This window comes from Nicotiana sylvestris, chromosome 8 (assembly GCF_000393655.2).
Source record: "Nicotiana sylvestris chromosome 8, ASM39365v2, whole genome shotgun sequence".
Classification (NCBI taxonomy): domain Eukaryota; kingdom Viridiplantae; phylum Streptophyta; class Magnoliopsida; order Solanales; family Solanaceae; genus Nicotiana; species Nicotiana sylvestris.
Window position 1 is genome coordinate 50,910,920 of NC_091064.1, and position 16,140 is coordinate 50,927,059.

Below are 16,140 nucleotides of genomic sequence, written 5' to 3' on the forward strand. Positions count from 1 at the left end.
GGCTGACAATGAATCCCAACTGTTTTCTTGCGGGAACCCCGAATGCACATTTTATGGGGTTCAGTTTCAGATTGTACCTCCTTAGCTTGTCAAAGAACTTTCTTAACTCTGCTATGTGATCTGCAGCCTTCTTGGATTTGATGATGACATCGTCAACATACACCTCTATTTCCTTGTGTATCATATCATGGAAGATGGTTTTCATGGCTCTCATATAAGTAGCCCCAGCATTCTTTAGACCGAATGGCATCATCTTGTAGAAGTACACTCCCCACGGTGTAATGAAAGCTTTTTTCTATGCGTCTTCCTCGTTCATCCAGATCTAGTGATAACCCTCGAAGCAATCTACAAAGGATTGGAGTTCATGCTTGGTGCAATTGTCAATGAGGATATGTATATTTGGAAGTGGAAAATCGTTCTTAGGAGTTGCTCTGTTTAAATCCCGATAGTCAACACATACCTTGACCATCCCATCTTTCTTCGGAACCGGTACAATGTTGGCTAACCAGGTTGGGTACTCAACTACACTAAGGACTTTGGCTTTGATTTGCTTAGTGACTTCCTCCTTGATTTTCATGCTCATATCTGGTTTGGACTTTTTGAATTTCTACATCACCGACGGACACATTGGATTGGTAGGCAACTTATGAGCCACTATGGATGTGCTTAGATCGGTCATGTCATCATATGACCATGCAAAGATATTTCATATTCTTTCAAGAAATGAATGTATTCTTCCTTCTCTGACGGTGATAAGTGAATGTGAGTTTCCTTGACGGTTTCGGCATCTCCTAAATTGATTGCTTCGATTTCATCTAGGTTGGACTTAGGTTTGTTCTCAAAGTTCTCAATCTCTCTGACAATTTCCTTAGGTATCACATCCTCTTCTTATGAGTCGCTATCCTTATGTTGCATTGTCTCATTACATGTCACAACCATCGAGTCATCAGAAAAAGTAATAATAATGTTGTAGAAAGAAAATGTGAAGGATAATAATGAATATTAAATAACAATGCATTGATTAAATTTTGAAAATATCCAAAACAAGTAGGGCTCGATGACTCGAGCAATTATTTCAAAACAAAATGCGTCTTTAAAACAAAATTACTGAAAATATCTTAAATGTCTAGCATGGCTATAAAAACAAATCAGGCTAATTTGCTAAGCTACCTAGGAACTCGGCGGGCCCGGGATGGTGTGTCGGTCCAATTCCTGAGAACAGCTCCCTTCCCTACAGTTTCAATGGTGAGTCCTTCTTCCTCCTCCTCCTCAATTAGCACATTGCAATCCATATTCTCGTCTTCTAGGAACAAGTTTCTCAACCCAGCCAAAGTTTCTTACTCTACAGATCCCCATATTGTATCGGCCTGGTGAAAAGTCTGACTTAGGTATGGTACTAGCTGCTCGAGAGGGTAATAAGGAACATGCCATGGAGGCGACCAATCATCATACTCTTTCCAGGTGTATGGATATCCCAGCTCGAAAGTTGTGCCGTGACGTTTCAACTGTATTGGTTTGGTAATGACTTGGAGCTCCTTCCCAAGCCCTTTGTCGGGTTCATACCCAGACCATGCCAGTATGCTTTCTATTTTATTACTCCACCACTTGTCCTTGTCAATTACGTTGACATGTTCAATGTGGTGATAAGTTTCTCCACCCAGCCTTCTTCTATTCTCGATAACCGGGATAGTTTGACTGGTGTAAATAGGATTACTTCCATCTCCGTGAATGATTACTTCCTGATGGTTCCATTCGAACTTCACAGCCTGGTGTAGCGTGGAAACTACGGCTCTAGCGGCATGTATCCAAGGTCGACCCAACAGAAGATTGTATATAGCTGATATGTCTAGCACTTGGAATTCAAAATCGAACCAAGTTGGTCCAATCTGCAGACAAAGGTTAATCTCCCCAATCGTGGCCCTTTGAGACCCATCAAATGCTTTCACGTTCATACTTCCTGTGCATTACTCATGGAAATCTTTGCCCAATCTTTTCAGAGTAGTCAACGGGAAAATGTAGAGGCTTGAACCCCCTAACTATTAGGACCCTAGCAATGAATTTGTCTTCGATTTGTACCGTGATATGCAATGCTCGATTGTGACTTAACCCTTTAGGCAGTAATTCATCCTCGTGGAAGGTGATCTTATGACTCTCCAGAACTTTCCCTACCATGTTGGCCATTTCTCCGCTTGTGATATTGTTGGGCACATAATCTTCATTTAACACCTTCATCAGAGCATACCTATGCACCTCTGAATTTTGTAATAGTGACAGGATGGATATCTGGACGGGGGTCATATTTAAATGATTGATGACAAAGTATTCTCTTGCCTGTACTTTCCTCCAAAGATCATTCAGTCCAATTTCAATGATAGGTTGTTTAGTAGCAGCCTCCTTAATTGATCCAAAATTTTGGGTGTATAGATCCTCCCAGTTCTTGTCATTCCCTGTGCGGCACCAGATTCTTCCATCTTTCCTATTCCCTTTCGCCTTGATTCGGCAACGTAATCCCAAGGTATGGTATTGGACTTGAAAGGAGGCGTGGTCGCTACTGTCATCGTGAAAGGTATGAACACTTCTACCTCAATTGGAACAAGTATGGCTATAGGTGGTGTTACTTCTACCTCAAATGGAACTGATGCAGTTACCTCAACCTCAACTAGCGGGTGCACCTAGACCACAATAGGATTGAGAGTGACTGTGGGCTTTTTAGGATCGTCGCCCTCTTTGATAAGTCCAATTGATCCTTCGAGATCCCACTCCTCATAAGTTTCTATAACATTGATCCCTTTGCCCCTATGATCTGGAAGAGGATTGTCACCGACGTTGGGTGCAGCTTCCTTCGCCTGTATGACCTTTTTATCAATCAATGTCTGAATCTTATCTTTCAATGTCCGGCACTCGTTAATGGTGTGCCCCTTCATACCAGAATGATATGCACAGGTTTTATTTGGGTTGACCCATTGAGATGAATTCTCCAATGCCACAGATAGAATAGGGGTGACATAACCGGCAGCCCTCAACCTTTCATATAGCTGGTAGATGGGTTCAGCAATGGCAGTGTACTGTCTGGGTGGTTTGCGATCAAAAATAGGTCAGGGTTTCTGGTAATTTGGACGAGTTAGAGGTGAATGATAGTAGGTTAGTTGGGTGTTATAAGTATGATAGGCGGTGGCGGGTTGAGAATATCTCAGAGGCGAGGGTTGGTATGTAGGTGGAGGTATTTGATATGTGGGTGGAGGTGTTTGGTATGTGAGCGGAGATTTTGGGCCTTGGTCCACCATTACTGTCCCCTACTTCGTTCTTCTTTGATATTCCACCTGATTGCAATGCTTTGTTCGTGGCCTGCAGTGCCTCAAAATTTGTCACCATCCTGCTTTTAATGCTTTCTTCAATCCTTTCTCTGAGTTTGATGATGTCGGAGAACATTTGATTCTCAATAACTATTAGCCTTTCATAATATTGTGGATCATGTGCCCGGACAAAGAACTTGTTCATCTGTTCCTGGTCTAATGCTGGTCTGACCTTGGCTGCTTCTGACCTCCATCGAGTAGCATACTCGCGAAAAGTCTCAATTGGCTTCTTCTTTAAGTTCTGGATATAGAAGACATCTGGTGCATTTTCCGTATTAAACCTGAACCGGTCTATAAAATCTGATGCCATGCTCACCCAATTGGCCCATTTCTTAGGATTCTTGCTTATGTACTAGGATAGGGCATCTCCAGTAAGACTTCTCATGAAGAGTTTTATTTGAATCCTTTCATCTTTTCCAACCCCACGAGCTTGTCACAATAAGTTTTCAGATGAACCTTGTGATCACCCATTCCATCAAACATTTCGAACTTGGGAGGTTTGTAACCCTCCAACAATTCTGCATCTGGTTGTATGCATAAATCCTCGTAGTTCAGACCTTTTATCCCTTTACCTCCTTCAACACCTTGAACTCAACTTGTCAACTTCTTGAGCTTCTCGTCCATATTCTTGATGAGCAGGTCTTTCTTAGTAGATTCTGGTGTATAGGAGATAGGTTGAGTGGAGTGAGGTAGTGTTTCCACGTATATGGGGTTGTTTTGGTGAGTGCCAGGGATTTAGGTGTAGTGGTGGTGGTTGGTTGAGTTTTGAGGATTGAGAATAGGTTGTGGTGTGTTCTGAAGAGTGTGATAGGTAGTGGTTTATGGGTACTGGGTTGGTTAGTGATGGTGTTGTGGACGTTGGTTTGGCGTATTTTGAGGAGGTGGTGTATTTTGAACCTTTTGTTGGTTGACGTCTGGGACGTTCAGAGTGAGGCAGAGGTTTGCCAAGTTGCGGACCTTCTCAATTTCTCCTTGTAACTCCAGTATTTTGTGCTCCAATCGCATGACAAAATCATTTTGGGATGGAGTACTCCGGCCGTCTGAAGTTTCAATATTCTCAGCATTTTCTTTTCGTATACCACTCAAGTCTTCCATCTTAGTTTTTCCTCTGCTTTTTGGATTACTCGGAGGAGGAGGGGGTGGAGGGACTCTAGATCTGCTATGATATGCTGATGATGCCAGTATATGCGAACCAACCTTAAGGGATGGGAATAATAAAAATAAGAAAAACAAAAGGTAAACATGTCAGTAATGATTCTGAAATATTTGCAGTATTTAAACACATATTGCGGGAATGTAAATTTGCGTCCTAATTTGGGAGCCTCATTGTGCCCGAGGTAGGCCTAGCGACAAATAGATTTGGAGAATTTTAGTGCCAATAACTGCCTCATTTTATTAATGTAAAATAGATGAATCTAAAACGACACTAAATAAGATAATTCATTAATGGCACTTGGCCTTATTACATTTTGAAAAAGCAAATAAACCTAATCTACTTGGTCCTAGAAGGACCTTCTCTAGGCTGGATGTTTTTGGCTTCATCGATCAAATTTCCCAGTTCGCGCAGGTTCAACAGTAGGTGTGCCCTTGCTAAATGTCCTCCTTCACTTCCTTCAGCGTTCTAGCAATCAGTGACTCTCTTCGTCATTTTTTCCTCCAATTCCATCAGACTGTACTCCAGGTATTCCAACCTTTCGCTTGATTTGACATTCATCTCCCTCCATTTATTAATTAGTTCCATGTCGGCCTTGTGGCGCTCCATCTGCTCGGCCTTGTACTCGTGAACTCTTTTGCGCAGTTTGTTATACTTCACTTGTGCCTCGGCAACCTCACCTATGACTCTATTTCCTAGACAAACCCTTGGCTCAAATATTCCTGCTATATTATCCTCTAACCATAATGGGTAAAAGTACACCTGACCAACATGATATCAATCTGACTTGATGGTATCCTTTTCCACGATAATTTTCAAATGCGACATGTGCTAAGCTTCACATTTGAATGGGACGTCGTCATCCTAAAAATCTGCCCGGTAGTGACTCATTTTAGAAACCCATGGTATGACCTACTTCCTGCCTGCCTGTCTCATAACCCTAGGGGAGCTTAATGGTATATGCCCCTTAACCTGATCAGTACCAAGCGTGGAACATCCCTGGATCTGATGATGAACTCGTCGGTAGGGAACCACTCGAACATCCATTGAACATGATCCTCGGTCAAATTGTTGAAAAACTGTGCCCATCCTATAACATTTTTGGGTTGAGCAAACTTGTCTGTGATGTAAGTCATTCTCTTAGGATGATGGAAAGATATGTGATCATTCCATGGCCTCCGCGGAAGCTCTTGACGGTATTGACCCTTTTGGAGATGCTCTAACAACCAAACTTGCAGCAGCAGTTTACAACCTTCGAAGTATTTGCACCCCTTCTGATAGCGCTCTAAGGCCCGGTATATGTCTGCTATGATCATAGGGATTATGGTATATGTCTGCCCTTCGATCCCATCCATTAAGATTTTGGCTACCATGGCCAATATGGTGTGGATTCTATCCCCTTGGATCGGGAATACTAACATACCCAAGAAATAGACAATTAATAAAAAAACCCTGCGGTGGATCCAACCCAAGGAAGTGATGGAGAATTCATCATTGAAGATATGATAAGATCTACTGTGACCGTATTGTTCATAGAGGAAGTCGAAGGGTATGTAGGAATTTTTCAGGCACTCTAAGTCATCATTCTACTTTAATCCCATCATCTTCAGAAACCCCCCTAGTAGAGCGGTTTTCCGGTACCAATAAACCAGGACTATCCCAAGGTAGCCCAGCAAATCCCCATATTTCTTCCAAGAGATGGGTCATTTCTATGCTTCCAAAGTGAAACACGACTCTTTCCTTGTCCCAGAACATTGTGGCAGCTCTGGTTAGCATGTTGTTTGGTTGAAGGCCCAATAAAGAAGGTAAATTTCCCAAGACCCTTTTCACATGATTCTTATCACTTGGTAGAAGATCCTCCCACCAATCTATCAACAATGGTTGTATGGCACGAACCATGCCGAACCTGGGGATCTCGTGCCTATTTGTTTGCAAAACAAATATGGTTAGGCCCTTTCTCCCACCATATCCGACTATTTATACAACAATGATTAGCATATTGGCACTTATTTCTCAAAAATTAATGCATACAATCGTGGTTGCGTCCGTTGGGATTAGAGAGGTCTAGACTAGTACCCTCAAGTGGACAACTTGAGGGGGAAAGACACGGAACCATTGACTGCACCGCTGATCGACTAGTTTTACTACAAATATGCCTTTCCGAATTTAAAGGGTGATATATAGGAAGAGCGCAAACACTCATCAAGCGTTGCTATAGGATTGATTACGCACGAGTGAAATATGATGTTGAGCATGATTTATGCAATAATAAATAACATGTTGTCACATGCACGTTAAAAATGATAAATATGGTATTTAATAATTGAAAGACATTTAAGAAAGAAAACAAGGAGATGAGTCAGTTTCTGTAATAAAGGAAATCATGAATGCTTGAGAAATAGGCAATTAAATCCAAATAAAGGAGAAAGGGAAAGTGTGCACATGTATTAACAAGATAAAGCATGCTTAAGACTAATTCACAAAAACAAGTTCGTTATGATAAGAGCCTATAATTATCCCCAGCAGAGTCGCCATGCTGTCGCACCCCCTTTTTCCTCATGGAGTTTGGGTTTCGACATTTTTTGGGACAACTTATTTCCTTTTGGAAAGGGGTATGGAATTTGAAGAGTCGCCACCTAACGTATTTAAGGTGTGTTAGGGCACCTAGAGCAAATCACTCATAAACCGGTTTGCATTACTAGAGATTGGGTAAGGGCTCGAGATAACCTTGAGGGGAAGGTGTTAGGCACCCCTAGAGGTCCACAATGGCGGGTCCCTGCCAAATCAATTTAAGTGAATTAGTCATAAGTAATTTAAATAAATAGAGATTATTTAAACGTGAATAAAAGGGTCCTAGGTTTATTAGCCTATAGGATCACTTTTGTGCAATACTCGGTAAAATTTCCTCAAATAGAGGTGTTACGCATAGCATTAACGCACAGGTCATCATATCCTTTACTACCTAATTACCCTCCCCTTAATTATTATCTAAGCATTCTAATAGCATTGAATACGTATCCAATGCGTGCATTACCCGTCCCTTGCCTAGGGCCCTGGAGGTTCTTAGGACCTCTAGTTAAGGTAGTTTTAGACTTATCTATGGTGCTTAAAATGAGAAAACTAGGCGTCACGCAAAACAGGTAGGAATATCACATAAAGAGCAGTTAAAAGGGCCCACATTTACCTCCACAAATAAGCAAATAATTGCACGTCGCAAACAAACATTTTAAACGATTTAAAGTCCTATAGCAGGATATTCAGATGAGCACAAAATATGCAGTAGTTTCATTAAGGCGAGGCAGTAAATACCTAATCAGTTTTCCTACTGATTTTATTACTTCCTGAATCTGGGCAGTTTATAAGCAGTCAAACAAACAAAGTTTTTGGCAACTTCAAGGTTTTAATTATCCTATAGGCTTTCCCAGGCGATAACCGACAGGATCCTATAGGTATGATATCTAAATGTATTATAAACCAGCGACTAGTTTAAACAGGCAGAATTTATCCATTTAGACCCTATAGGCATGATGTCTACGTGCTGAAAATGATCACAAGAATTACAAAACTGATTTTACATGTTTATCTCTATGAGCATGATATCTAAGTGTTGGAACTATTTTTATACAAATTCCTTATAGGCATGCCGGTTAAGCAATGAAACTGATTATATATATATATATATATATATATATTCCTATAGGCATGGTATCTAGGCGAATAAAGGTGTCAATTAATTGCTAAGTGAGTGCAACAAAATACCCCAGAAACATGATTTCTAATGCACACATAGAGGTTTTGAAAACATGATTATTGCAGAATGGGTAAATGACCTAGAAGCAGGACTTCTAGGATGAGAATTCAACATAATGAGATAAACCTTATGAGCATGGTTTCTAATGCAAATAAATATCATCACAATAGTCCTATAGACATGGTTTTTACCCGATCCCCACAAAGTTATATATAAAAATCCCTTCCCAAATTTACTAATAACCTATTTGTTTTTACAGGAATTATTATTACAGACCAGATATAAATGAATTATACAATGAAATTATTATACAATAAGGAGCCTAGATAGGCCCAAAAGTAAACCTAGAAACCAGGCTTTCAACCAAGTCTAAAATATGCCAGTATCTCATAGTACATGTTAGAAATTAAGCGTCCACCAGACTGTATGTAGAATCGGGTTCTCTATGATTTTCTACTGAAAATACTAAGGAACCTAATTATATAGCGATCTGGTCCTATATCAGTTTGGTACAGTGCTAACTACGAAACCAGTATATAGATGAGACACAAGATAAATTCCCATTGTATTGAGAACCAGATTCTCTAGAAGTTCCTACTATAAGAACCAGACTGTGCAACCAATCAGTACAGGGAATCAGGTTCTCTAATTGTTACCACAGTAGCTGGACAGTAAGTAAAGAACACAGAGGATTTTTTTTACATGGAAAAATCCCAACTCAAGGGGTCAAAAATCAGGACCTACACTTGTAGGCTTTCAACTTCATTAACTTGTAAACACCTATTACAAGCCACTTTGTAATACCTCTATTACAAAGGATTCAACTCAACTAACTTGTGGCACTCTCACCACAAGCCACTTTGCGACTCTCTAGTTAAAAAGACTTTGACTAACTTGCGATACTCTCACCATAAGCCACTTTGTCACTCTCTAGTGACAAAGACATTAAACACTCTAACTTGTAATAACCCTCTTACAAGCCACTTTATAATAACTCTATTACAAAGGCTTTAAGACTCAACTAACTCTAGCCAAGACACAAACTTGGAGGTTTGTGATTTTGAGTTTCCTAAAACACAGCTTCTAAGAAAGCAAGATAGGAGTTAAAATTGAAGAACAAACAACAAAGACTCAACAAACCTAAGGACTTAAGATATCTTCAATCTTGGATCCGCTCCTTGAGGTTGCAGTAGCTTTGTTCTTGAGAGAGGTTGTTGCAAGCACTTGAGAGAGTATTTTCGTTTCTGATTTTTCAAGTGTTGGAGAATGACTTGTGCCTTTCACTAGGTTTATAATACAAAAGACATCTACTTAGTGATGTCAAATCTTTGTTAGTACATGCCTCTTCTCAATGGGAAGTGACTGCTGCACTGTCTGCAGAACTGTTGCGTGTACAGTTGCAGGCAATCACTTTCTGCAGTTGCTTTCCGCTATCCTATTGACTTATACTTCTGTCAGGGGAACACAAAGGTATCAGGTCCCTAATATGGTTCCTATGAATGTAAAGCACACTGCCCAGATTATCTTAAGTCGATTTACTTGAATGATTGTACCAAGCTTGCTTCAGGTCCTTTATCTGGTTCTCTCATGAAGTAAGTTGATTTACCTTCCTTGATGGTATTTATACATGTGTGACATCACGTACAATGATGTAAGCAAGGTAGGTAAAAATCCTTCCATAGAAAGTTGACTGCTGCACTATTCATGTGCAGTAGCATGTGCAGGCAGTAACTTTTCTGCTGGAGAGTTGACTTCATACAGTTTCCTCGGGAACTGGTAGGGACCTGTTTCCTCAGCTATTCCTTCCATTCTGAAGAGTTGAGTTATATCCCATACTGGATCCCAACCTGTAACTTTATGATCTCAAGGTCCTATAGATGTGTAACAGGTTCCTTATCTGGTTCTAGATGGTAAGTTTGTTAGATCATCAAAACATAAAGTAAAGTACTTATGCCCAAGGTGCTTGTAACCTATCAATTTCCCCCTTTTTGATGACGACAAACTTAGAATTGATATTCCCCCTGAGAACTAGATCTCCACATTGTCCCCCCTACGAATCAACCATATTCCCCATGAGAACCGAATCTAAGGAGTCGATCACAACTGGTTCCTCAAGACTGTTTGGCAAATCATCAAAACTCAAAGTACCACAACTTATCAATTTCCCCCTTTTCGATGATGACAAACCCAAAATTAATATTCCTCTTGAGACCTATACTTATCTATTTCCTCATATATTTCCCTGCAGATCAGACCTATACTTAACATATTACCAGCAATGTTCCCCCTGCGAAGTAGAGCTATCTTTCATGCATGACACAACATATCAATGTGATTCTGTTCCTCCCTCATGTTGGCACTACACCTATGTAACTTCCCCCTTTTGGCATCATCGAAAAGATTAACAGAAGAAGCACAACCAAAAATAAGTTCAACAATATTAACTCAGGCCACTTAGGCAACACAACATAAACAATAACAAGAACAACAAGTGAATGTCAGTGCACAAAATAGAGTGATTGCCCGTAGTGGAGTAATTATAATAAAAGCACAATAGTTTCAGCAATACATAATATGACAATTTAAACAACTAAAGTGTCAATGCCATCAAATATAGGGATCAAAAGAAGGTAAGAATTCAAGGGAATTTGGAAGGAGTGAAGGACATGGATCACTAGGAAGGAAGAAAAGTAAGGGGCTAAGGCTTTGATGAGCTTGTCCATTCGTTCATTTACTCACCCTTCAACTTAGCATTCTATTCTGCCGAGGGTCTATGAGGACCTGGTGCTCAACCTGTCTAAGTAGGTTGAACTATCAATCAGATCACCAAGAAGCTCCCCAAGCTTCGTCTCATCAAGAACAGACTCAGTACCATGAACATATAGCATCATAGTATCACGTAAAACATAGAAGTTTTTACTTCTTCTTCAGAAACATTGAGACTTGGAGAAATAAAGCTGTAATTCTATTTTTGGAGCTCAACAATGTCAAGAAGTTCCTTCATTTTTCAGCAATATCAGAGTCAACACTCTGCCTAACAACACTTTTTTAGGCGTCAACGTCTTCTCCCTCCAAACCTAATGGCTCAACCCGTTGCTTCTGTAAGGAACCAGGTTCCTTGCTTACATTACCCTTTCTACCTCTGAGCAGCCATGTCTCCCTCTTCTTCTTCTCAATCTATTTTCCCTTATCATCTGCTGCATCTTTCTCAGCCAACCTTCGTTTCTCTATTTTTAATTTTTTATTATTATTTTTTTCACAAATGGAGATTCTTCCACTTCATCCTCTCTTCCACAATCACCACATCAGCAGGTTACACCACTTCATCATCAATCAGCCTGCTTTTCTCAATCTTTTTTACTGGATCAGAGGTTCATTTAAGCACAGAACCCAAGAGAAAAAGATCATCATTAAAATTATCATCCTAAGAAGGATTTTAGGGACCGAGTCCCTCATTCAGTTCCCCTATTTTTCAGCACATTCACCAATTCCTCCTTCCTTCAAGGCTTTTACAAATTCAACAACAATTTCAGCCTCACGCTCTAGAATATTAGATCTATCATGTTCCCTTTCAGTTAAACTTCCATCAAAAACTACCAAAGAATTCTTGGGTTTTTGATTATGATGAAGTTAGGTTTTTGGAAAGTGAGAGAGTTGAGTTCACTTCTGGAATATTTGGAAAGAAGGATTATTTTGAGACAAGGTTGATTTTGGTTTTGAAGAAAAGAATCAGTTTTATTTGGTTGTAAGATAGAGAAGTGCCTTTTTGGGGTAATAGGTCAGTTTAGAAAAAGGTTTAACATTTTTGGACTTCAGAAGTTAGGAGGAGAGGCAGGAGAAAGGTAGAAACAAATTAATGACATGACACTTCAGCAGCTTAAAAGGCATATAAGTATTGGAGAGACTGCTAACCTGAGTCACAGGAACCAGGTTCCGTGACGGTTTTTGAAACTTTTGAGTAAAGACTCCTAGAAGTGCAAAGTCACTCTTACTTTTTTGTGTCCTAAAACTGCCATATGTGTATACCTGTAACAATATAGATTTGAGTTAGATGTCGCCGAAATATACTTTTTAGCATTGTACCTTTCCTTCTTAACATAGTCAATCATCGAGGGACTAGGTCCTTGGTTGAGCTTGATCAACCCCAACTCCAGACGATTTCTTTCAAAAATGTTACCTGCTCAGCGCCTTGGTAAAGATGCTTGCTACCTGAACCTTCATCTTCCAGAACTTTATACAATCAGAACCTTTTCAACATTGTACCTGAGAAAATGGTGTCTGACATCAATGTGCTTGGTTCTTTTGTGTTGAACTAGGTTCAAGCTGTAAATCCACCAAAGTCCTCAAGATGTTACTTGATCTGTACTATTTGATCCCAACAAGAAGCAGCAACCACGTATTCAGCTTTAGCAGTAGGAAAAGCCACACAGTTTATCTCTTTGTGCCCCATTAGATCAAGCATGACCCCAGAAAATGTGCCGTTCCAGAAGTACTCTTTCTTAGAACTAGGTTGAATACCAGAATCTAAGGATGTGATTACATTTTGAAGGGATGTGAACTCTTTTACTTCTAGTTGGATACTTGAACTTCAAAATTTGATGGACTAGGTTCTTCATTTGTGAATCATCATTGACATCAACAGAATTATGACTTCCACTATTTTGTTCGGCATCAGGAGTACCTAATGCTGCATCAACACCCCTATGTTCAGCTCAAGTCGAGGTGATAAAGGGACCAGGTTCCTTTGTGCCTTTTGGAGATTCTACTGCATCTCCTTCATCCTTATGCTTGACTTGACTTATCAAATCAGTCTTTCCATTTGCAATATTTATAGCTTCACCAGGAGCATTTGTGAATTCTCCATCTTTATCTTCTTTGTTTTGTGACCCTTTTGCAACCATTGTTGATAGCACCACATTATACATTCAAAGGCTCTCGGGTAAGTCAACTTGGCTTTTCTCCCATTGAGTAGTTCATAGAGAGACTTCTAGAGAAGGGACCTGATCATGCACATGTTAATCAAGTAGCAAGCAGTGTTGACTGCTTCAGCCCATGAACCAGGTCCTTCATAACCAATTTATTCAACAAATAAAACTCACATGCCTAGTCATCTCCACCATAACTCAGCATCATCATCAACGACACTTAGGCATGTTAGATCACCACCGTGCAGGGACTTAAAATCAGCAATGTAAACATTCTTGTTTCTTTTGGCCATAAGCACCACCTCACCAGTCACAAGATTTGTGACTGTGCATATCTTAGACAAGAATTCCACTTTATTTCCCTTGTCACATATTTGAGAAACACTCAACACTATACTTCAGGCCATTGACATAGTACACGTTCTCAATTGAGTGAGTGAGTGACTTCCCAATCCTTCTTACTCCTAGAGTGTACCCCTTTTAGCTATTTCCAAAGGGTACACTCTCTCCTTGCAGGGCCTTAAGTGAAAGAAAATCATTTGTACTTCCAATCATATGCTTTGAGTAGCCGCTATCCATGTACCATTATAGGTTGCTCCCTTTCACTGTTCCCTGCATAAGAAAATCAGAAGTTAGACTTAGGAACCCAAACGAGTTTGGGTCCCTTGTAATGATAGAACGGGTGGATCAAACTTCTTTTTGCCCATGCAAACAACACATATTTTCTTTTCTGGGAACCAGGTTCCTCATCAATATACCTCTTTTCAACAAAAACTTTATTATTCTGCAACGACTGAATATTAACTTTACAGGAGTCATTGCAATGAGAAAAGGGGTGAATGAGGGCCCTTTTGGTCCAAGCAGGCATTATATGTTTTTTATGTGAAGGACCAGGTTCCGTAGCAACAGTTACTTTTTCAGCAAAACTTTATTTTTCTGTTGAGACTGAATTCTAAACTTACAATTTTCTTTAAAGTGCTTAGTGTCTCCACAGTGAGTGCAACGCCAATTGTCAGATACAGTAACGTACTTGCTATAAGGGTTGTAGGGAGCCTTTTCCCTTTGGAACCCGATTCCCTGCTAGTTTCCTCCATTTTTGTGTACAAGGCAGTGATAGCATCAGAGGACTAGGTCCACTTAGGTGATTTTTCAAGATCACTTTTCACTCTTCCTGAAGTTGTTTGTTTCTTTCAAGCTCAGCACACAGACTAGACTTCACTAAATTTAACTCACTTTCAATCTTAATGTGTGCCTCACTTGCAACTTCCTTTCCCTTTTGATAATTCTGAGGCCTACTTTTCATTTTAAGTTCCCCAATTGTTTCCTTTAAGTTTACAACTACCACCAATAGGTCATCTCTCTCGTGCTCAATGTTACTCTTAGTTAAAACCTTTTTTTCTTTTTTCATGCTCTCAATTGTTTCCTCTAAGTCTACAATGGAAACTCCCATATAATCCCTCTCTTGTTAAATGCCACCAGTTTCTTCTATTAAAGAAATTTTCTCATTAATGAGGCTGTGATAGGCATCAATCAACACATTTGCTAAGGACCTCAATTTTTTCTTAGAGTAAGTTTTCAAATTTCTTTGAACATCAAGAAAACTTACCTTATCTTCCTCTTTGTCCTCATCATCATCAGATTTGGCCATGAGTGCAAAGATTGACTCATATTCTGAAGATCCATTGTCAGCAACCATCATATTTTCACCTTCAGATTCACTAGAGGAATTTCCCCAATCAACCAGGGCTTGCTTCAACATGTTGTTAGCAACATCTCTTCTTTTGAACTTTCTGTCAAGGACCTGGTTCCTTTTAGTAGCCTTTTCAGTGTTGGTTTTGTAATGATCCTACATATGAAGAGGATAGTCTTTAATGAAGTGTCCAAACTGTCCACAGTTATGGTAACAATCGTTTTCTTTGAAATTCCTGCTAGAACTCCTTTTCTTTGGAATCCCACCATTTTTTTGAATCATCTTTTGGAATCTTCTAGTGAGATACTCCATGCCGGATTAATCACTACTTGAGTCTTTGTTGGCAGCCTTGAGAACCAGGTTCTTCTCCTTCTTGGGCTCTCTTCTTTCAAGATCCTACTTTCTCTTCATCTCATAAGTTTTGAGATTTCCAGTGAGTTCATCAATGGTCAGCTTCTGCAAATCCTTGGTTTCAATGATAGCATTTACTTTACTTTCCCAAGAACCTAGCAAAACACTGAGTATTTTTAGGACCAACTTGTTTCTTGGGATGACTTCACTAAGGGAGTGAAGCTCATTGATAATGGAGGTGAAACGTGTGTGCATATCTTGAATATACTCATCCTCCTTCATCTCAAAAAGCTCATACTCAGTAGTAAGAATATCAATTTTGGACTGCTTAACCTGAGTAGTTCCCTCATGGGCAGTTTGAAGAGCTTCCCAAATCTCCTTAGCAGACTGACAAGCTGAGATGCGATTGTACTCATCTGGTCCGATACCACAAACAAGAATCTTATTTTCCCTAAAATTATTCTCAATAGCCTTTCTATCAGCATCGTTATACTCTTTTCTTATTTTTGGGACTGTAACTATTCCCTCACCACCAGTTTTCATAGGAACAAAAGGTCCATCACAAATTACATCCCACAACTTTGAGTCCTCAGACATAATGAAGTCATGCATTCTTGTTTTCCACCAACCATAGTATTGGCCGTTGAATCTTGGTGGTCTGTACGTTGATTGTACTTCCTCGAAATTTGGTGGAGCAACCATGTAGATCCTTTCTAGGTATTAACCTTTTAGAAAGAACCCGCTCTGATACCAATTGTTAGAAACTAAGCGTCCACCAGACTATATAGAAAACCGAGTTCTCTGTGAGTTTCCACTGAAAATACTGAGTAACCTAACTGTATAGCGATCTGGTCCTATATCAGTTTGGTATAGTGCTAACTGTGGTACCAGTATATAGATGGGACACAAGATAAGTT

At 39.8% G+C, this 16,140-nt stretch overlaps 1 protein-coding gene across 1 annotated transcript; it reads right to left on the reverse strand.

Annotated features, from left to right (window-relative positions):
• Nucleotides 1-15,268: 15,268 nt before the first annotated feature.
• Nucleotides 15,269-15,925, reverse strand: LOC104249243 (uncharacterized). The gene has a single exon (XM_009805623.1). The coding sequence runs from the start codon at nt 15,923-15,925 to the stop codon at nt 15,269-15,271; it is 657 nt and encodes a 218-aa protein (XP_009803925.1).
• Between the last annotated feature and the right edge of the window lie 215 nt (nt 15,926-16,140).